At 39.3% G+C, this 23,791-nt stretch overlaps 2 protein-coding genes across 6 annotated transcripts in view; one reads left to right on the top strand and one right to left on the bottom strand.

Annotated features, from left to right (window-relative positions):
• Prex2 (phosphatidylinositol-3,4,5-trisphosphate dependent Rac exchange factor 2) overlaps positions 1-23,791 on the bottom strand; it is a 321,717-nt gene that overhangs the window by 130,736 nt on the left and 167,190 nt on the right. For 4 of the 5 annotated variants that reach the window (XM_029482876.2, XM_021163512.3, XM_085835645.1 and 1 more), the window contains 5 exons: positions 22,317-22,453; positions 19,753-19,870; positions 15,826-16,010; positions 13,657-13,818; positions 304-526 (listed from right to left, as the gene is read on the bottom strand). In XM_029482876.2, the coding sequence (XP_029338736.1) occupies positions 304-526; positions 13,657-13,818; positions 15,826-16,010; positions 19,753-19,870; positions 22,317-22,453 (825 nt within the window). The remainder of the gene's footprint in view (positions 1-303; positions 527-13,656; positions 13,819-15,825; positions 16,011-19,752; positions 19,871-22,316; positions 22,454-23,791) is intronic. The other variant, XM_029482881.2, reaches the window with a different exon arrangement.
• Positions 2,151-3,442, top strand: LOC110286631 (receptor-binding cancer antigen expressed on SiSo cells). The gene has a single exon (XM_085835647.1). The coding sequence runs from the start codon at positions 2,194-2,196 to the stop codon at positions 2,833-2,835; it is 642 nt and encodes a 213-aa protein (XP_085691773.1). The 5' UTR covers positions 2,151-2,193; the 3' UTR covers positions 2,836-3,442.

Raw genomic sequence — 23,791 nt, 5'->3', positions numbered from 1 at the left:
CTCATGCACCCTCCTCCTGCACCTCCTGTACTGTTCTCAAAGCTATAGAATCATTTCAGGTTGCTAAGAACTTTTCACAGCAAGAGAAGCCACATACATAAGAAAAGCAAAAGCAATTGCCCTTCTTCAAGGGAAATACTAAAAGTGTCAACTGGTTTTATATATTTATATGAAATAATCTAAGCAAGTATAGCCCGAAATCCTTTCCTTATGAAAACATTGGTTTCCTTGCACACTGGGAATCTACGAACTTTTATGCGGGTATAAATTTTTTAAATTCATATTCATGACTTGACAAAATACCTGGCTCGACAGATTTATTTTCTTTATCATGAGAATTATGTTTTCTGCTATCTAGCTGCACACCGAAGGCACTCCCCAGGGAAGTTGATGTTTTCGGATAAGAAACTTCCATCACATTGACATGGCAGTTGGTTGGGCAGAAATCACTGCTGTGCAGTGGGGAGATCTTAGGTTTGGCCTGCTTAAAGGTGGGCCAGGCTCTGTTCTTCAGCACCCGAGAGAACTGCAAGTTAAAGAAGAAGTGGGAACCAGTTAAACTCACAGCAATGACTCAGACATCTCACATGCATCCTCCCTAACAAAATCAAAGAAGTAAGGCATGTCTACACAATCAAGGTAAGAATAGATTGTAATATGAGAATTTATTTCAAAACCCAAATATCCAAATAAATCAAAGCCTATAGGCAACAACTGTATATGGCTCAGCTGACGCTGGAAGGGTGAGTTAGATGTTAGAATGAACCTCAGTGACATATAAATTCATAGCACTCAGACCCTTGGGTCCCAGGAGCTGAGAGAGCCTAATAGAAAGAATTGCTAGAAGGCACCCTAGAACAGGAAACATAGTTTTAAAACTAGACAAGTCAATAAAACAGTATAGCTAGCTATAGGTGGTAGAATATGGGATTATCCCAAGCACCACCAGAAAGTCACCCAAAGCAGTAGTCTGTGCAGACCCAGAAGCAAGCTGTAGAGGTATTGGCCCGGAGTGGCAGGATGGCTGGGCTTCCCATACTTTCTGCCAGATGGCTGAGCTTTATAGGTGGGTTGTGTGTTCTGCTTTCACACCATTAACGATAAATTGCCACTCAAATGATCTGTGACTTCCAAGTAAGGCTACCCTAAACTTGCAGAAGGTTTCCAATGATTCCATATGTTCCCTCTGTGGTCTATGAGGCCAGCATTCTGGTTCTACTAAGTATGCTTCCCCTTACTTCAAAGCACTCTCTCCCCTTGCTCCCAAACTCCTTCTGATGTGAACATAGTTCTACTCATACATTACCCACTCACTCTGGGCTTTCTGCAGGATTTTTGGTATGTCTAGATCTTTCCTATTCATTGCCAGACTGTGGCCTCCCTTCCCCCAGCCTGGAACCTGCTTGCTCAAGGGTGGAGCTAACTGCTCATTCGTCCTGCCACGCCTACTGCTGGAACCTGCCTTTGCTGCCTGGAGGCACACACGTGTTCGTCCTGCTACTGGACCCTGAGTTACTTGGTGGAATATTGGGTTCCCTCCCCCTTCCTTTATAACTGAGTGTCTGAAAATAGTAAAATTGAGCCTTGATCAGAATGTTTGTTGTCTTGGCTCCATTGTTTCGTATCGGAGGAGCATCAGAGCAACGGACAGGTACACATGCTAGCGCTAGCCTAAAATTTCAGTTTTGTAAAGTGTTGCTGAGGATGCAGTAGGATACGAATCAAGTTTGAATCAGTGCTGACCCAACACTGTTTCTGCTTGGGGTCAGTAGTTCGTTAATCGGAACTAGATACGGAGACAGGCGGTGTGCCGCAACTTTTTAGAAAGCTGTTTAGGTAGAAGAAGGAAGGGTTTAAAGTCATGGATCAGGCGGTTGTTTTTAGCTTTCAGGAGTTGCTTCAGGCCAGAGGAGTAAGGCTTGAAGTACAATTAGTAAGAAATTTTTTAGATAAGATAGATAGCTGTTGTCCATGGTTCAAAGAAGAAGAAACGATAGGGGTTTTTGGAGAAGGGGCGGCCATGGCGGCTGCGCGGCGGCAACGGCGGCTGCGACGGAGCGCGCGCCCGGCTTTGAATGAGCGGAGCTGGGACTGAGCTGGCTGAGCGCGAGCTCGAGGCAGACAGCGGCTGTGCGCGCACGGAGCCTCCGCCGGGCGGGCGGGGAGGGGGAGGGGCAGGTTCTCGTTTTCACCATGGCCATCACTCAGTTTCGGTTATTTAAAGTTTGTACCTGCCTAGCAACAGTGTTCTCGTTCTTAAAGAGATTAATATGCAGATCTGGCAGAGGAAGGAAGTTAAGTGGAGATCAAATAACTTTGCCCACTACAGTTGATTATTCGTCTGTCCCTAAGCAGACAGATGTGGAGGAGTGGACTTCGTGGGATGAAGATGCACCCACCAGTGTGAAGATCGAAGGAGGGAATGGGAATGTGGCTCCTCAGCAGAACTCTTTGGAACAATTGGAACCTGACTACTTCAAGGACATGACACCAACTATACGGAAAACTCAGAAAATTGTCATTAAGAAGAGAGAACCATTGAATTTTGGTGTCCCAGATGGTAGCACGGGTTTTTCCAGTAGATTGGCAGCTACACAAGACATGCCTTTTATTCATCAATCTTCAGAATTAGGTGACTTAGATACATGGCAAGAAAATACCAATGCGTGGGAAGAGGAAGAAGATGCAGCCTGGCAAGCAGAAGAAGTTCTGAGGCAGCAGAAAATTGCAGACAGAGAGAAGAGAGCAGCAGAACAACAAAGGAAGAAAATGGAGAAGGAAGCGCAACGCCTGATGAAGAAGGAGCAAAACAAAATCGGTGTGAAGCTTTCCTAACACAGGCTTTGCTGTGACCGTACCAGTAGGAGAAGTCTGGGCCCACAGCCTACACACAAGCATTTGTATGGACTGGACAGTATTTTCAGAATACAAATACTCTGCTTGATCTTAATGTGTTTATTGAGCTATTCAGGACACCAGGATTCTCCCATAATACCTTGAACTATTAGTAATCAAGACTCAAAACACAAAAATAATGAGACAATTATTTTCTTCAATGTGTTCCAAATATAAGACAATTGTTTGCTGTAGAGAAGTTATTTCAGGAGGAATATACCTGACAAGTACCTCTCAAGCTAGTGTTTCTAGCTGAATGAATGGCTGTAAATAATTGTATGGTGGGAAACTACTCTGCTATCTATTATGCTTTTGTTCATCGTGCATAATTATAAAATAATTTTAATAATCTTTTGTTTCCATGATCACTTGATGTAAATTAGGCAAACTGTAGGTAGGGCTTTATACCCTTCTTAATTTTGTTTTCAGGTACTGTTGACATACATTTTCTATAATTTGAACTGGCATTGTTTGGTACAACATTAAGGAATATGATAATTTGGGTTTTTAAGAAAATAACATTAAATGCAATAATTTTATTTATCAAAAAAAAAAAAAAAAGAAGAAACGATAGATTGTGGAACCTGGGAGAAAGTTGGTGAGGCCCTGAATATCGCTCAGACAGATAATTTTACCCTAGGTCTCTGGGCGCTTGCAAATGATGCTATAAAAGATGCAACTTTTCCAGGGCTAAATCGCCCTCAGGCAGAACTTGTGGTATCTCAGGAGGAGTGCCTATCAGAGAAGGCCTCCTCAGAAAAAGATCTTCTTAACTCAAAAATTGATAAATGTGGAAACTCTGATGATGGACTGAATTTTAACAAAAATCACTCAGATAGAGGAATTGCCCATTACCTTAATGAGAATTGGTCCTCTTGAGAATCTCCCGCTTCACCTATAGTCACCACTTCGGGAGGTGCTACTCATAGGGACACACAGCTAAGCGAGTTAGAGTTTGAGATTAAGCTTCAGAGGCTGAGTCTCTTAAGATATTTCTAGTTTAGATAATGATTAATGTGGTTCCTATCCTAAATAGTAAAATTTAAGATAAGATATAAAGCAATGCCTCTTTATTAAAGCGTTAAAGCTTGCTTTAATAGGTATTCATAGGTATTAATTGATATACAAACTTCGTAATATGATAGTAATGCTTCTAATATTGATTTTAACAGTGATAAATTGTTTTAAACATAGGTTTTGCTTTCCCAAAGTTGTAGATATTATCCTAACCTTGCACAAAAACTTAAAAATTATGGTTAAAACTGCCATTGTTTCATTGACTGCAGCTTGCAGTTTCATTGCAAATTTAAGATTAATGCTCAGATTAAAAAGTATTTTACCTTTGAGTCAATACAGGGCTCTGGGCAGCCCCAGAGCAGCTTGTGGCCCTTTCTTTTGTTTTGCAAACAATGCCTAAAAAAGTTTTTCCCTGTGTTCAAGAAAATTTCTTTTTAATAGTGTTACAGATCTATTCAGATGTTTAAAATAATGCTTAAATTCAAAGATTTTTGCTTCTAGTAAACTGGTAATCACTAGAAAATTTTGCCTCTACATATGGCTAATATAGCTTTATATTATGTAAGAAAAATGTTTATTGTTTCTGCTTCTTTACAAGAAGCCAAAAATTTTTAATCTTTCAGTATATATTGTTTCCTAAGTGGAAAGTATTTTATTAACTAATGCTTCTCAAGGGAAGTTTACCTTAAATTCTTGCTTGTCATTTTTCCAGTTTAGACTAGCTTCTAGCCTTTTAACTTTATGGCAATAGTACATCAGAGACTGTATATTCAGACTTAGTAAAATTAGACATTTAATAGAGTCATAATGATTTTTCACTCTTCTTCAGTGTGACCAGCCATTCTAACTCAATCTTAGACTGGTCTAATATTCAGTTCAATTATTAGAGATTCCTATATTCTAAATTACCTAGCAAAGTTAATTCAGAGCATTTCCCCCAAGGTCACCAAAGGCTCATCTTGCCTTCACCTTATTTGTCCTAAACTTTTTGCAAACTGACATTAAAGGTCAGTCTGCAGCGGAACGCCACTGGCACCCAGTTACTTCTAATTCTTATGCATTGGTAAAATGGAAGGACGCCCTGACTAATAAATGGAAGGGTCCAGATCCAGTTCTAATCTGGGGAAGAGGCTCGGTTTGTGTTTTTTCACGAGATGAAAATGAAGCACAGTGGCTACCAGAGAGATTAATTCGTCAGGTAAACACAGATTCTGTCTCTTCTCGTAAGTATCATTCTAAAGACTAAAATTCCTCTTGTACTTAGAATTCAACTGGAAGTGGAAGCTCTCAGAAAAACTGTTTTCCTCTGAGCCAATTCCCCTACAGGAGGCCAGAGATTAGCTTTAGTTTTACAATTTGCATCTAAATAAAGTACCTTGACTTCTCCAAACAGAAAATTTACAGTGCTACTCTCTCATTGTTTAGATTTCTTCCTTTTCTCAAGCAGGTCAATCTACATTCTCCGGTTCTCCGCCCCTAAAGAGCAAACAGGTGGTACTGCTAATCTCCCTTCCAAGGACATCCCAGCATGTGGTTTTCAGTCTAAGATAAGATTTAGATTTACCAGGAGAGCTAGGGAAGTAGAAATTTCATATATATTTACAGAGATTAGTTCTTATTTTGATAGAGATGGGCTTAGTCCCTTAGCTGGCCTCTGGCTTTTTACCCTTGCTGTTACTGCAAGGTGTCCTTAGTTCCTCAGGCTATTGGGAATAACAGAGAAGAAGAGGAAAGACTTTCAGCTCCTAGTTTAACCAAAATTAATGGTGTTAATACTGACATAATTCTTGTCTAGGCCTTGCTAAATCTGAGGTTGACAAGTCTCATATAGAGACCGCGCATAACTCAGAACTGCGCTACTGATTCATAATCATATGAATACAGTATGGGTACCGCTTGGCGCAGGAGATTACTGCGGAGGGAAGGTCCAGCTTGACCGTTTCTGGGTTCCCTGTGCGACACACCTGATTTGAAAGAGGTTGGTATCTGATTCCAGCTAAAAACCAAAAATACTTAAGGCTCTGCCTCCCCTCCCCAAAAGATACCAAGAGCCACAGATGTGAGTTGTTATAATGCTCACGGGAGGAATCAGGTCAATACCCACCCAAGTCAAGGTTAAAGGCCCACTCATCTATGGATGAAAAGAATCATTTGATCACCTCTGTTAAGCATTGCCTATTTAAACTTAATTAATAGGGGGGAGAGAGGTTGGAGACCTTACTGTCGTAAGGGCAAGCCCTTCACTGCCTCCCACCCAAATAAAAAAGCCAACTGGCCTTGTACTAAAGAGCTGGTCTTACCCCTTCTCACTGTTTCCCCTGCCTTTCACCCAAAAATTGCGGAGGATTATCAGCTCAGTGTTATTCTAAATTTGTTTAGTTAAACTCAGCCAGGGTTCCAACGCCCTACTTAAAATGCAAACAGGTAGCTACCTATTCAGCACTAATTAGCATTATAAAGTCAGAGCCTACAGCCCAGCGCTGCTATTCCGTCAGTGCTTTAAAGACAGTCTTAGCCAGATACAGTTTACCATTAGAAAAGTTAGGGAATCCCACGGAAACAGGTTTTTTTCTTTAGCCCTAAGAACTCAGGCAGAACTATTGAACATAGATAATTTTTCTGCCACAGGCCACCCCCTTTTTTATTTTTGTTTTGTTAACTAATGGGAGGAAATGTGGCCTCCCTTCCCCCAGCCTGGAACCTGCTTGCTCAAGGGTGGAGCTAACTGCTCATTCGTCCTGCCACGCCTACTGCTGGAACCTGCCTTTGCTGCCTGGAGGCACACACGTGTTCGTCCTGCTACTGGACCCTGAGTTACTTGGCGGGATATTGGGTTCCCTCCCCCTTCCTTTATAACTGAGTGTCTGAAAATAGTAAAATTGAGCCTTGATCAGAATGTTTGTTGTCTTGGCTCCATTGTTTCTTCCGCCCCGTCTAGATTCCTCTCTTTTCAGTTCGAACTGCCATTCTCAGTTGAACTGTTCGTGTTGTGGACTGCGGGCAGGCCGCAACACCAGACATTTTCTCTTCAGCAATTTTGGGATCTAGAAAGTCATCAGGAAACGTCTTTGAATTCTAGGCCAGCTTCCATTTCCCTGGTTACAAATTATAGGGCACCTATAGCCTTCCCTCATAATTAGGAATAACTCTTTCACTCTTGCTCAGGCAGTTGAGATGAAGAGCACGTTGGCATGTTGTTCAGGGAAAAGATCTAAATCTCTCTGCTTCTGATTCTCTATCTTCCACAACACACTCTCTGTCTCAATACAACACCCTTGGTCATGTGACAATCCAGCAGGCAGGCCCTTGTTAGATGCTGATCAGATGTCACAGGTTCTTCACCTAGCATAGTGAGCTAGAGAGCAACTACTTCTCATTGGTACTTCTCCATGGTACTTCTCCATGGTACTTCTCCATGGTACTTCTCCATGGTACTTCTCCTTGGTACTTCTCCATGGTACTTCTCCATGGTACTTCTCCATGGTACACTGCTACAGCATCAGAACTTGGACTGAGGCAGATAACTTCAGGAGGAAGGCACAAACAAGAATTTCTCTTCATCACAGGTGCTACACAGCTGGATGCAAAAGTGTATATCCAGACATTAGGCCTCTGGACTCCACAGTAACAACTTTCACAAAAAAAAAAAGAAAAATCCTAAAAGAAGGAAGGTTAAGCTTATGAACCAACTGTGGTGTATCTGTAAGAACATATTCTGTGCCATGTGTTAACAAACTCCAACCTGCCTAACATTGTAACAATATTAAACAAAACACCACGTTTACCAGGAATGGAGGATTAAAGCTCTTTTTCTGCAAGTGAAATTTGATAATTTTCAGTAAAAAGATGCACTGATCTGTGTGATCTGTGAAGGAGAGAATATTAGGCCTCCTGTGGAACAGCAAAGCCTTAAGTCTCAGCACAGGGTAAGAAAAGTGTGTCCTTAAAGCAAGGCATAGCTTTATATCTGAACCAATAGCAATTCTGCTACATAGAGAATACATTCCTGCTCAGGATTCATTCAGCTGTCCAGGACTCTCCAGTCTTATCTCATACACGGGCCCATGGGAAACCTCTTATCATCTCAGGCTATAACAACTATTGCAATTGATTGGTTCTTAAGTTTTAAAATCTGAAATGTTTAGAGTCAGAACAAAGTAAAGCCAGCCTAAGATCTTTAGCTTCCATTGATACATTTCATTATTATTATTATCTAAAAGTTTTTAAGTTTAAATATATTTTGACCATGTTTTCCCTCCCCAAGTCCATCCATATCGTCTCCCCTTCTGTATGTGCCTAACTTTAAGTCCTTTTTCAAAAAACAAAAACCCAATACAACAACAAAGGCCCATCTAAAACAAGAGAACAAAAAAACAAAAACAAAAATAAACAAACAAAAAAACCTCAACACCCAAACAGAATAAAACAAGCAAACAACAACAAAATCCACCAAAGTATAATCAAATAAAAGCACCCACGGTGAAAACTGTGGAGCGCGTAGGCTGGTAAACGCCTCCTGAACACAAGGTCGGCTATGAAGTGGTTGATATGTCCAGTGACAGTCCATTGGAACAAATGAGCTTTCCCTCTCCCTTCGGCTGTTAGCCTTTACCCTTGGGGCTGGGTCTTCATTCATTCTTTTTTTTTTTTTTTTTTTTTTTGTCTGTTTGTTTGGTTTTTTTCAAGACAGGGTTTCTCTGTGTAGACCAGGCTGGCCTCGAACTCAGAAATCTGCCTGCCTCTGCCTCCCAAGTGCTGGGATTAAAGGCGCACACCACCACTGCCCAGCTCATTCTTTTCAACTATAATAAAATGAAATATAATAAGATAAACCAAACTATTATATCAAAGTTGGACAAGATAAATCTACAGAAGGAAAAGAGCTCCAGAGGAGGCACAGAATCAGAGATGCACTACACTGCACACTCAGGGAGCCCAGAAAACTTGAAACAAGAAGCCACAGCAATCAATACATGCAGAAGACCCGGTATAGACCCATGCTGCCCTGCACATCTGTTTCAGTCTCTGTGAGCTCATATGAGCTCTGCTCAGTTGTTAGAGAAATGTGTTCCTCCTTCCCCTTTTAAGGGGTTCCCTGAGCTCTGAAGGGAGGGATTTAAATGAGACAGTCCATTTAGGACTGAATGATCGCTGTCTGTTTGTGTCTGCTTCTCTCTCTCTCTCTCTCTCTCTCTCTATATATATATATATATATATATATATATATATATATATATATCTTTGTGTGTGTGTGTGTGTGTGTGTGTAATAGTATAATATCTGGCTGTTGGTCTCTGCATTTATTCCCGTCTACTTCAGGACCAAGTCTCTCTGATGATAGCTAACAAAACACTGATCCATGAGTTTTAAGGATACTTTTTATTTCACAAGAAGCACATTGAAGCTTTCATTTGGAAGAAAAAACTATTGCTAATAATAGTTTCAAAATAAGTATGTGGGAATTAAGTCTGTGCACACAAAGTCTGTGGTTTCTGTTAACATGAACTTGATAGACACATTGAACTTATCTTCAATGAACTACTAGAATTATCAACAACCCATTCAAAATGGAGGGGTTGTAGATGTATTTTTGGGCTAACCTTGCATCTTCTTTTAATGAAAAAGCCAATTCTTTTAAGTTTGCTATAGCCAATTGAGAAGACAATGAGCACAGCTTACACAGTACTCAGGCCTTACCAGACCAGATGTTTCTTGATTTACAATAAATGTAATTGAGAGACAATTCAGTTATTTCCTCAGCGTTATGATCTGAGGCAAGAGTTAGCTCCTAGATGTAAAAGTGGGACAAGAATTGCATGCATAGAGCTTTGACACTTAATCAGTGACACATAGCACGATACAGTCTATAATTGAATGAGAAACTTTGTATCATCTGTGATCACTGCCTATTAATTAAGCTGGCCATATCTACCTTAAATGTCACAGTACCCCAGTTGCTTCTATATAAAAGCAATATACTTTAAACACTCCAATGTGATGTACTGATAATCTTCACCATCTTGGCATGCTATGCTTCTGAGCCCACTGCACTCACACCTCTTACCTCAGTTATACGTATTATTATATTGTAGAAAATGAGAAATGACAGAGCTCAATCCTCCATAACCAAGTCATTATATACATGCGTGTTGCTGCCCACACGTAGTCAGGGTTGATCTCTCCATCTTTCGTCTCCTGAGCATTCCCCCATTCTAGGTCACTACTAACTTACTTCTATGCACACGGAAAAGACTATCAGTATTTCCACTCGAGCTCTAACCCAAGAACACTTTATATCACTGCCTTATTCTAAGCCAAACACTCACTAGAAAAATGTGATTTCATTCCTTTCTGATTACTATGAACTAAAATCTCCCATCCTAATCCATGCAATAATACATCTTTGCCATCAATTAGTCCAGTTCCATTCTTTACTTGAATGTCATTTCTTCTCCCTGTCACTCTGAGATGCCTTTGTTATTGTGGCAGTTGTTGTTGGAACAGGGTGTCACTACATACCTGGCTAGCCTAGAATCCACTGTATAGATTAGATTGACTTCAAACTTAGAGATTGGTCTGCATGTGCCTCCTGAGTGCTGTCTTTGTTAGGGTTTCTATTGCTGCAATGAAACACCGTAACCAAAAAGCAAGTTGGGATGAAAAGGGTTTAGCTTATACTTCCAGATCACAGACCATCATTAGAGGAAGTCAGGACAGGGACTCAAGCAGGGCTGTACCTAATGCAGAGGGCATGGATGGGTACTACTTACTGGTTAGCCTCACATGGTGTGCTTGGCCTGTTTTCTTATAGCACCCAGGACCACTCACCACTCGCTGTGTCCTTTCCCATTGATCACTAATTGAGAAAATACCTTATGGAGGCATTTCCTAAACTGGACTCCTCCCTCTCTAATGGCTCTAACTTCCAGCCAGTACACACACTCTGCCTTTCATGTCTCTGTATTATAATAGCTACAACTGTTGACGATTCAAACCAGTGATTTGTCTTTTATAAAATCATATTGTTCTTATAATCTGAACCGTACTGCTTAATATACAGACTGCATAAGATAACATAGCATTAAATGTAGGTAAGTAAATGAGAGCAACTATTAGAAAAGAATAAAAAGATAGCAAGCTGCAAATTCCAGTGCCCTTGTCAGCTGTGCACCACTGAGCAAGTTCCCTGACAACTCACAACTTCAATTACTTTACCAATGAAACAAGGAAACTATATCTCACCTCACTGATTAGTAAGATTTTATATATATATATATATATATATATATATATATATATATATATATATAGTGAGCTGGAGAGATTGGTGCAGCTATTAAGAGGTCTTGCTGCTCTCCTAGAAGATGAAAGTTCAGTTTCCTGCACTCATCAGTAGCTCACAACCCTCTGTAATTCAGTCTGGGGGAACCTAATAACCTTTTCTGGCCTTTGCAGATAATTACACACACATGTGGCACACATATGCACACACACACACACACACACACACACTCACATACACACACAAAAGTAAAATAATTTTGTAAACTGTTTCACACATTGCCTGATGTCCCTAAATAGATAGACAAAAACTGTGTGTGCTACAGAGCTCTAAACAGCACGTCACACAAGCCAGATGTGTGCAGCTAGGGTGTTCTGGCATCTTGGTGGGTCTCCTAGCTGGTGAAAGTGGCATGGCTATGCTCACTTTAAATATCTTGGTCTTTCTTTTTAATTAGGTGCTAAGTGTGAGAGGACAGGAATCATCAAGTAGCTTTTTCTTGTGCCTCTATTGGCAACATGTAGGGCCAGGCCAGTATTTCCCTTTCCTTCCTGGCCTATCTCAGAAAAAAAATTGCTTTCATTTTACTATGGAACATAGAGCCTATGCACTGAAAGTATCTGTTACAAAAAAAAAAAAAAAAAAGAAAATCCATTCTTTGTCACTAATTCTTTGCAGAGGCCTATCTATGAGCAGTACCTAGGAAAGTTCTTGGTGTTGCCTCTACACAACCTGATGTGACAATTGCTCAAAATGAACAGAATAGTGACCTTGGGTACCCAGCCTTAATTGGTACATCTACAATGTAACTTCTACATCCTTGAGTCAAGGAACATCGAAGAAAAGAGGGAAGAAAGACTCTAAGAGCCAAAGCAACAGGAAATCTACTGCTAGGTAGTGTGTTCTAGACATTACAGGGATAGTTACAGGCAACAATATGGTTGCTTAAGCAATGTGCATGGGAGAATATTCACAGGGCTATAACCATTAATGAGTGCTATAGACAATAAATGGTTGCAGACAGAAACAATTATCTTCACAGATAAACTTCATGATAAATTATCCAACCCCAAAACATCGGCCATAATCATATGTACATACAAGCATTGCCAAATGGGCTCAGTAGTACACACACACACACACACACACACACACACACAGTGGGGGCAGGGATTATAAATTTGAGATGGAGGAGGGGAAGCATGGAGGAGTGAGGGATGGAAATGCTGTAAACACACTATTCAAAGATAAATTCTGCAAAATTGAAAAAAAAAAACTGGTAGGAAAGATATCCTTTAGGAAATGAGCCCAAGAAAGTCTATTGTTCTAGACTGTTTGATGCCAACTTGACACAAGCTAAAGTCACCTGAGAGGAGGGAACCTCAACTGAGAAACTGCTAACATAAGATCAGGTTGTATGTGCCACCCTGTAGGGCATTTTATTTAATTAGTGATTGGTGGGGAAGGATGCAGGCCGTTGTGAGTAGTGTCATCCCTGATCTGGTGGCCCTGAGTTCTATAAGAAAGAAGTCTGAGCAACCATGGGGAGCAAGCTAGTAAGCTGCACCCCTCTATGGTCTCTGCTTTGAGTCCTGCGTCCAGATTCCTACCCTATTTGAGTTCCTGTCCTGACTGCCTTCCATGATGAACAGCCAAATAAACCGTTTCCTCCCCAAGGTGTTTCTGATCATGGTGTTTCACCACAATAATAATAACCTTAAATAGGACAATCATGCGTACATGACCATCACATGGTTTTGATAATATAGGAGATAGCTTCCCTTTTCCTTTAGGCTATCATGAGGCAGAAGGGCAGACACAGCACTCAACTTTAACAACTGTATAGAATCTGGGAATCTATTTTCATAGGACTCCTTTGCTTGTTTACTTTTCCCTCATTTGTTTGTTAGTTTTTATTGGAAATAGACCTTTTATACAATATATTCTAATTACAGTTTCCTTTCCTAACTCCTCCTAGATACCCCCCACCAATCCAAATTCACACCCTTTCTTTCTCTCTCTCTCTCTTTTACATTGCAATACAAATAAGCATCTAAAAATGTGAAAGATAATAAAAAAGAAAATAAGATAAAATCAAACAAACCAGAATAACATGAAAGAAGCAAACTATCAGGAGAAAAAGAGTCAAAGAAAAAGCACAAAAACACACACAGGTACAGGACACACACATGAATATGCACAGAAATCCCATAAAATCACAACACTGGAGACCACAGTATATGTGAAAAAGAAGGAAACAAAACAAAAAACAAGCAAACAAAGCCCTACGTAGCCTCAAGGATTTTCTTATAGCAACAAACAATTGACCAAGAAAATGATATAAATGTTATTTCAAGACATGAATCCATAACACACATTAAAGAAGATATTAGAGTCTAATTAGAATGTTACTTAAAAGCAATAACTTCAGTAACAATTTCATGTAAATTCAGACCATTTACCCTCCCATAGCTGGATATTCTGTGACACACGTGTTCGATTCTCTCACTGCACATGCTGGTGAATTTACTCTGAAGATCAGTGGCGATCACTTCATTCAAAGAATTAAGGCTGGTGCAGTTTTGGACAAAATGTTCGTCACTTTTTGCTAGGGCTTCCAGAATCTGTAGCATAAATACACACAAAAGAAGAGAAAGGGGACTTCAAATGCGAGCACATATAATTTTCATAAGCTAGCACTGTAGTTGCCCAGGTTTAGTTCCATGAGCGTATAAACTGACTTCTCTGTTTGCAATCTCAGGTTTCACCATATCTGGATGATTAAAGCCTCCTCAGGGAGCCAAGGAGACTTCAAAGACTTCCCAGTGGATCAATCTGCTCACTCTGATGTAGGTACCCATCTCCTGAACATCACCTCAAACATTCACTATGACTACATCCCCCATCAATTTCGTGGTAGATCAACAACAATAATAATAACAACAACAAAAAAGAAAGCATTGATATCCTTCTTAGGCCACAGGGAAAACTGCCATCAAACTGCCTCCTGAAAGGCTGAATAATGAAAGTGTTCACAATGCTTCCCATAGGCATTATACACTTATTTTTGCTTGCAGATCTTTCACCTATGTATTATGGCTTGTGATTTGGTTTGAATGAACTTTCAGTGTGTGAATATGTTTGTCCCATATGCTCCTGCTGCTTTGTCTTCACTTTTATTTACTTTGTTTTGATTATTTTGTCTTTTCCTGATATTGTTATTTTTATTATTAATGCCTACTTGTACTCTAATAAGAGAGAGGGGGAGAAAGAAAGAAAGAAAGAAAGAAAGAGAGAGAGAGAGAGAGAGAGAGAGAGAGAGAGAGAGAGAGAGAGAGAAAGAAAGGAAGGAAGGAAGGAAGGAAGGAAGGAAGGAAGGAAGGAAGGAAGGAAGGAAGGAAAGAGAGAGAAAGAGAAAGAGAAAGAGAAAGAGAGAAAAAGAAAGAGAAAGAAAGAGAAAGAAAGGGTGTGGATTTGGGTGAGTGGGGAAGGGGAAGGATCTTCCAGACCTGCTTCTCAGATACACTAAATGCGGACTACAGGTTCATCCCCTCACAGATCTGGAAATATCAGGGTGGGTTTCACCATCAACAATGTGTGCTCCTGGGTGTCTGTCTTAACTTTGAGTCATCACACTAAATCATACCGTTACACACATAGAAAAGCTAATGTGATTTTGCAAAGTAGAAATAGCTAAAGAGTAAAGTGACATAATTGTTTTCATCACCTGGTCTAAGATCTTGCATGGGTCCTAATTAATCAGACAATATTGTTCAGAAAGGATTGAATTTTGAAAACATACAAAATGCTTATAATGTTATAACATTAGAATGTGTCCTTAAATTAACGTCTAGAAGATTAAAACATGATTATTTTAAAATACCTCCTTTGGATCACCACATTAATTTTCCTACTTAATTTTTTTAATTAATGATATATAGGTAGCCTTTTAACTATACATATTTGAAATAATAGTTTTAACAAACAAAGGTATAGAAGTTGTGTCTTATCTTGTAAACTTGTAAAGTCAAAGTTCTCACAAGATGATAGAAAAAAACTGGAATACTAAAGCCAGATGTGAAGAGGGCACATCTGGATCTATTAGAAAAAAAAACAACAGGAGATTAAATTCTTCTATAGTATATGCCACTCCACTCAGATTTTAAGATCTTTCCTCTTTCTCTAACTTGCTTCCACCTAAGGACCATCTGACATTGTCATTTACAAACAATTAGACATCTGTGGATCTATTTACAAACAGGTTTCTAAGTTTCCAAACATTTTGGCAATTAAGAAATTTGATTTTTTTTATTTCATGACATGAATAATGTACATTCAAAAACCTATCTTGACAGTTATCTGAAATCTATTCTCTGGGCTGAACTAGGAGTGAAGCAACAATAACAGATACAGCAAAGTCTTTACCATATCAGCTAAGCCTTGCCTGGGCTGGAGACTTACCTAACTCAACACTCAGCTCCTAGAATCAATAAAGGAATCTAGTCCATAATAAATAATGAGAATAGTTAGGAGAGTTATCTGCTGCAGCACGCACAATCATTCGGTATGATAAAGTGAGGATGGTTCCGTAGTTTAGGTAGAGAGTCTTAATGTCGCAGAGTCACTCATACCTTGGCAGTTAGGCTGAAGAACCCTTTGGGCTCCACCATCTTCTCCACCACATTGCACTTTGTGCCAGCCGTGCTATCATACTCATATACAACCCCATATTCGAGGTGGACGTTGTCCACCGTCAGACTCACATGCTCCTTCTTGCCATCGATAATAGCCATGGTGTTGAACTTGTCGATGACATCTGGAATACAATTTTATCATAGACAATTCACATTCCTTCTTCCTCTTCAAGCAAGTTTGAGTCTCTGATTATTTAAATATTTTTATTTTATTCTATTTTTGACACAAGGTCTTACTATGTAGCCTTGATTCACCTAGAACTTACTGTGTAGGCCAAGTTGGCCTTAAATACACAGAGAATGATGGGATTAAAGACATGTAGAGACTCTGTGCTCAGAGTCTCTGAATACTTTTGAGAATTCTTTAAAGGCTATCTAAGTTAGATATGATAAATGGTATATCTATTTGTGTTAATGCTTTTTAAAAAAAACAGAAATATTTTTGAGAAAAATAAATATTTGACAGACTCAAATATTGCTATTTTAACCTAACCATTCTGATGGATATATCACTTTGATTAGTATACTACATATGTACTGATTTACAACAAGTAAACACTATAGAAAGAATTGCATCTTTTTTTAAAATTTAAAGTGAATGTGAGGGGCTTAAATGAAGGCTTGGCAGGTAAGAGAACTTTCTGCTCCTGTAAAGGACCTAGGTTCAATTTGCCATATCCATATGGTGGCTTAAAACAATCTGTGAACCCTCTTATGGACTCCATGGGCACCAGGCATGTACATGGTGCACATTCATACTCATGCAGACAAACAACAACAACAACAAATAACCAAGAGTCTGTTTACAAGGTGTGTATGGATCGAAGTCAGAGATTCTAAACTGGCCTCAAACATGGGATGAAAATACGCTCTAAGGATCAAATAATCACAGAGAACAACAAAGCAGTCAGATTTCTAAGGCAGGAAGGAGATGCTAGATCATTTTTGTTTTCAGATGTTTGAAGTTTCCCAGACAGCATCTTGGAGAGAGAACTCATTGAGAAAATCCATCACTGTTCACTAGACTAAAATTTCCATCTACAACTTTTAACGACACTGTGTTTAGCACACATTCAAAAGCTGAGGAGTAAGTACCTATAATTTCATAAAAGAAACTATTATGTGGCCTCATAGTAGGAGAAAATATTTATTTATAATACCAAAGTCCCATAAGGACAAAAATGTCTAATGTAGAATACCAGTTTACTTTAAAGTAAATTAATCTCCATCTCAGTCTGAACTGTCACATAAAACAATCCACCTTTTGATGTGGACTAGTGTCAACTTATTCTAAATGGAGAATAAAAGCCTCAGGACCTAATTCTATTGTGAGCAATAGCGTTGTATTTTATCAAAACAACAGTACTGTTCTAATGAGGTTGAGATAGTTCTTAGAGTATGAATGTTTGACAAGAAAACCCCTCATAATCAGTGCATACCGATGTCACACACTAAGAGCAAACACAGCTGCTCCGAGGCCCTTGTTCCCACTAAAGAAAATCCTTGGCGTTGAGATATGAGGGAAGGCTCAGTTGGTTTAGTGCTTTCCTCTAGAGCAGGAGGGACCTAAGCCTGATCCCCAGAATCCATATAAATATGCTGGGCATAGGGGCACACCTTTGTAACCCCAGTGCTTAGGAGACAGAAACGGGAGAACCACAGGTCTCTTTGGCCAGCTAGCCCAACCTAAGTATGCACAAGAACAATGAGAAAAACTGTTTCAAAGGATGTGGACGGAGTTCCTGAGGATCACACCCAAGATTCCTCCTGCCTTCCACATGAACACCCATGTACTCACACTCACAAGCCCATGCATTGGCACATACACAAATACAAAAATAAATAAGTAAATAAATAAATATAAATAAAGGAAATCTTTGAGGCATTCTGAGTCTGAGTAGTAAGCACAATTGGAAGGCCATACCCTGTTTATGCCTTGCTAGAGTGAAGTGGGCTTTTATGTATACCAGGCATGTGCTCTACACACTAAGCTATAGCCCCAGTGCCCTTTTGTTATTCACAACAAGATTTTGAAACCAACTGTGAATCATGGTTATATATATGAGGTAATCCTTAAGATTACTTTAAAATGTGAGTTGGGGGGAGGGGAGAGCATATTAGAGTATTGGAAGTTAATTTTAATCACCAACAGTCAATAAGTTAACCATGTTATATCACAGGACCTCCCTGAAAATACTTAAGTGATAGAGTCTGACGGGTTTCCAAGGCAGTACGTACATTCATATGCCAGAAGACAGGTATACCTCAACTCAGTGGGGCAGTGTTTTGCACCCCAGCTGCATACCATATTCTCTGGCTGCTCAACAAGGAAGACTTAAGAAATTATTCTTATTAAAGGTGGATGGGTTGGGGAGCAGGGGGAGGGGAGAAAGGATAGGGGATTTTTGGAGGGGAAACAAGGAAAGGGGATAATATTTGAAGCGTAAATAAAGAAAATGTCTAATTAAAAAATAAACATAAAAAAAGAAAAAGAAAAAGAGAAAAAAATCATTCTGCCAAAACATTACGTGAAAGAGAAGAGTGTGGAAAACCCTTGATGATAGCGCCACTTGGTCAGAAATCAAGGTGGAAATGAGATCGTAGTGGGCATTGATGGCAATGGCGTGGCGTGATACTAACAGCATAACTAGTAGTGTGTGCTAACTCCCTGGGGACACAAGAACAGAGATGTAGACAGCGAGGTGCTGTCTGGAGAAGGACAAATTTTCACACATGATATCTGAAGTGTTGTCCAGAGGATCCTTTTCCAACTATTTATTTGGAGGAAATTCACAGTGTAATAGAAATGTCCAGAGATTTCCACCAATAAATATGTTGGAAGAACACAACAAAAATGTAAGAATGAATACAAGGACTTCTGTGGAAATGTTCTGAAAAAAATTAGTCATGGCATTTGAGAAGTGCAGGCATAACTATAATAGCCTCAACTGCCATAGGTAAAGGAGCCACTGAACACAGTTCAAAGAACTGGTCCACTGAGAAACAAACAGAAAAAGAAGCAAGAGCCTTACCAAAAGATGTGCAAGAGTGTGTGTGTGTATATGTGTGTGTGTGCATGTGTGTATGTGTGGGTGTGTATTCCTGCATGTGTGTGTGTCACATGCATATATACGTACGTACCTCCTATTGTCAAGGTGTGGATATAATAAAAATTATTTGAATAAAAATTATTTGAAGAAGCTACAGACTATCTTAACCCCTGGGGATGCTTATATGTGAATGACTATATGAAGCAGATCTTATGAAGATGTTGACCTGGGGTGGAAGGAGAGAGTTTGCATTTCTGCCTTGCTTTCATGGGAGCTTACTATGGATGAGTCATATAGGAACAAAAGCATCTAAATGACATTCACCTTGAGGAAGGAAATCCTGGGTTAGCTCTCCCACCCCCAACCCACCCCCTCTTCATGACCCTTGACCTAAACAAGCTCAATTTCTTCTTCCCAGATGAGGTTAACAGGTAACTGGTGAGACTTTCTGATTTGATGACTAAGTGAGAAAATCTAGGAAAACACTGAAAGGGTCCTGCTACAGAGCACAGGATGTGCATATGCAATCCCATCACTTAGGATGCAAAGGTGGAAGATTGCCACATATTGTGGACCAGCCTGAGCCATTTAGTAGCTGAAACCTGCCTCCAAGAAAAATAAAAGCAAAGGATCTACAAACTAGGATAAGGTATCACATGTCAACCACTATCCATATTACATATATGGATGAAACGACATATAAATGTGGTAACGAGTCAAAGCTCAAAAATATAGCACCTCAGTACTTAGGAAAGACACAGGCTCTATGGAAAACAATAGTATAAGCATATGAAAAAAATAAAAAAGGACCTACCTTCTACTTTGCACTCAAAAGCATCCCCAGCCCCGTCTCCAGGGGGCTTTGAGTGGGACTTCTGAATGTCTTCGTGAGCACTTTCAAGACTATCATAGACCCACTGTATGGAATCTTGCTGGAGGGGAGGAAAGGGAGAAGGCTCAGGCGCATTGCATAGGTGCCAGATTATGTATTAGCTTCATAGCAACTAACAACACACTGATGTTTGCCAATGCTAGAAAGAAGCACGAGCATCTTGCTTGTTCATTTTTTGGTTTAACAGTAATAAAATTTGAAAAAGAAATAAAACATCAGAAAGGACAGCCAATGGCAATTCAACACTCCAACTTTTTCTATCTTAAATCAACTTCAGGAGATGTGTTCTACATATTTACACTAACAATGCACTCTTTCAAATAGGATACAGTTCTCAGATGTCGTACTCAAGTGCAGAAAGTATCTTTAGATGAGTTATAAATTATACCTTAAAATATGCAAATGCTAATGGACAGGTATTTGCTGCACCAATTACCTATAATCATGCATACCATCTTAAGGTCCTAACAGACACATAGATTTCATATATTAATGGTATTTATGAAACAAACCAATGTATAAATTGGAAGAACATTTCTCATTGTGCTGAATTTCCAAGTCACGTAACATCCTTTCATAAATACATAACTCATCCTATATTTTAATTGAAACAGCAGTTCCATTCTTATTTAGAGAAACAAGACAGATGGGATGATTTCCAAATAAATGCTTCAAGGGTTACATGACTTAAAGGTTTACAAATAAGATAATAAATTAAATTGAACTGAACTACTTAAGCGTGATATAATGTGCAGCATCCATTTTTCTCTGAATCAGCTCCACAACTGTGTCTAGCTAGTATGCTGCTATAAATCATTAAAATGAGAGCTATGCTTGTGGATGTGAGGGAACTCAGGAGTAGGGACATGCTTAATATTCATGAGGCTGTAGGCTCAGTCTCAGCACCATATACACATGAAACAATCCTAGTTGACTTGGTCATTCTTGTGGCTGCAATGAACCACTATGGGTACCTAGTATCCATGCATTCTTTTAGGTCCTTCTCACCCTGACCCTAGCCTTGGCCCTATGACTCTATTTTTCCAGAGGTTAAGTAGTAACAAGAATTATCCTGGAAGAGGTTTATGGGAGGTAACATTCCCTCCTGATATTTTAGTACTACACCCAAAGAAAAATCCTGTAAGAGATTCCAAGACAGGAGCTCAGAAGGACAGTTGGGCACACATATCTGAGTGTGGGCCCCATAGAAGGCAGGCACACCAGCAGCCTCAGAAGAACCACTTCTAGTCAAATTCAGAGGAAAATAGTGTTTTCCTAAGTCACCTGGTTTAGAGTCCTCCATTACATGGCAATGGGTGCCTGTCAGGTCATAGAGTACTCACTCAGTGAGTTCATTGTTTCTCTTAATGATTTCCTGATCAGACTTCTCCAAGGAGAGAGGTGGGAAAATGCAAAAGGAGTAAAGCTCTAGTGGCTCACTTGGTTTACTTAGTGAAATCCTGATGGAAGAGAAAGGCAAGAGTCTCGAGATGGAGGTCACGTTCACTTGTGCTGCACAACAGGTATTACTGCTCCAGAGTAACCTATGAGTCTATGAATAATTTCTGATTTTCTATTTCAGTTCTAACCTTATTAGTAAACAATACAAACGAGCTCTATCCTTGTGGAGTTAGTGTTTTACAGAACGTCAGCCCTAGCTTCAATAAAAATAGCCATTTATCCCCCAGCTTGGGCACAGTCAGATTCTTAAAAGCAAGAGAACTTCATCACACAGAGTAAGGAAGACACATGACCCTCCCCATAAAGGTTCCTGATGCCTCTAGTTGGATAGCCTGAGACTCCATTCAACCTGGCCAATACTAACGTATTATTCAGATAAAAATAGAATGTGCTTATATTAGGACCCAACTTCATTTTCTGATAGTATTTAACAGATATAAGGATAGTGCCTAAAAATTTAAACACAGGCCAATTATATTCTGATATTTTCTTTTAAAATTAAATCCATTTATCTAAATAACTTTATCTAAAACTTAATTCTATAAAGTCTAGATTTTCTCATAGATTTGTTACGAAGAGTATATTTATACACTCTTGATCACTTTATATTCTAAAGTATGTCAAGAAAATATTTCATAGCTACAGATTTAATATTGATAAATCCTTATGAATAAGAAGGATGGAGGGAGGAACTTGTCTAGCTTTCATGTGGATCTGGATACAACACCTAGGAATAATTGGATGTGAAAGAGAGAGAAAGGACTGAGGGAAGAAAGAAAGATGCCTCAGAATAGATTTTTAAATAAGTGATAAGACCTCAAAAATAAAATGTAATGACAAAATACAACTATTTAAACACATCTAGTACTTTAGGATTGAATAATAAGATAAATCTGTCATAATGAGATTCACAGTGCTGTGTTTAAATTAGAAGAAAATTGGAAACCAAAGTTTTGTGTGCATTAGTCCGTGACACCCCTAAAAGTTTCATGCAAGTGTTCAATGAACTCTAATCTCATCTTTACCTTCATTGGCCGCTTGTATTTCCGGCAGGCTGTGACATGTGCAATGACACTGGCATGTGTCTCTTTGCTGACATTGATTCCATTCACTTTGATAATACACTGTCCTGGATGAAGGCCAGCTGCTGCAGCTACAGTACCTTTAAATATCAATGAGGAATATTGTCAAAGTCAAATGTCAGCAAAAGGATTCGCCTTTATCAGATGCAGAACAATGGAAGCAAGTTTAAACATATCAAAGCATAACTAAAACATTCCTGATGAATCCGGTTCAGATAGCAATGGCCCTCACTCCTACCAGTTCTTTACCAATGGTCTAGACTGTGATGAATAGAATATTCCACTGTCTCCGAAAGGATTATTTGGAGGGAATATCACATAGCGATATTTCCTTTCAATTGCTGACCAGCCATTTCCCTTTCTTATGTCTAGTCAATCTAACTTTCTAAATCTATAGTGAAACAAAACTCTGAAAGACCAAAAGCATGAACTTTACTTAGTTTACTAAATCCATAGGTACTAAAATAATATTACTTTTGTTTTTAAAAGCCAATAATTCAATGTACATATAAAATTCATTCTTTAAAACTCTTGCAGACATTTTTTTTCTGTGTGGGTGTGCATGTTCATGTGAGTGTATATAAGTGTATGTGGTATGGATTTGCCAGTGTGTGTGTGTGTGTGTGCGCGCGCTCGCACGCGCTTGCATACATAGACAAGAGCATTTCTTAGATTACCTTTCCTATATTGAGTCAGGCTTTACCACCCATCCTGGGGGAAAATTATTAGCTAGATTGGCTGTCTAGCAATCCACAGAAACCATCCTACTCCTGCCTCCCCAGTGCTAGAATTATAGGGGTGCACTGAAGATACTAGCTTTTTTATGTGATTTCTGGAAACCCAAACTCTGGTTAACACACAGTTCAAGAACTTCAACTGAATCATCTCTTTAGCCTAAATAAAGCAATTCTTAATGGAAAAAAGTCAAGTCAATTAGCAATCACAACTGGTTGTTAGAAGGTAAATGGGAGTTTGGGAGCCAGAGAATGTGTGAACAATTAAGCAATTATCAGTCATCCATTCACTTTGAGTCTATATATACATAACTGTGTACCTATGGAAATGTACCTAAGCAAATATGTAAGTGGCATGTCCTAACTGGATACTTAAGATTTTTTAATACAAACACACACACACACACACACACACACACACACACACACACACACACACTATACCAATGTCCATAAAACTTACCCCTGCAAATAAAATATTCCCCCTGCAAAAATATACTGATAAAAGAATCATAAACAGAGATGGCATCAGGACATGCAGTTCTGTGAGGCCTGCAGAGGGCAGGGCAGATGTGTTTTGGTGTCTCATTTTGTTGCTTTTTCTCTCCAGCTATTCTGAAGAAAGAGCCAGGAAGGTGCTCAGACTAATCCAAGGCTGAACTCTAGTGGCCTGGGAGCAGCAAC

This window comes from Mus caroli, unplaced genomic scaffold (genome assembly GCF_978045245.1).
Source record: "Mus caroli unplaced genomic scaffold, Mus_caroli_1 scaffold_1, whole genome shotgun sequence".
Taxonomy (NCBI): Eukaryota; Metazoa; Chordata; class Mammalia; order Rodentia; family Muridae; genus Mus; species Mus caroli.
Note: the sequence above shows the minus strand (reverse complement) of the source record. Positions and strands in the feature narration are given on the sequence as shown.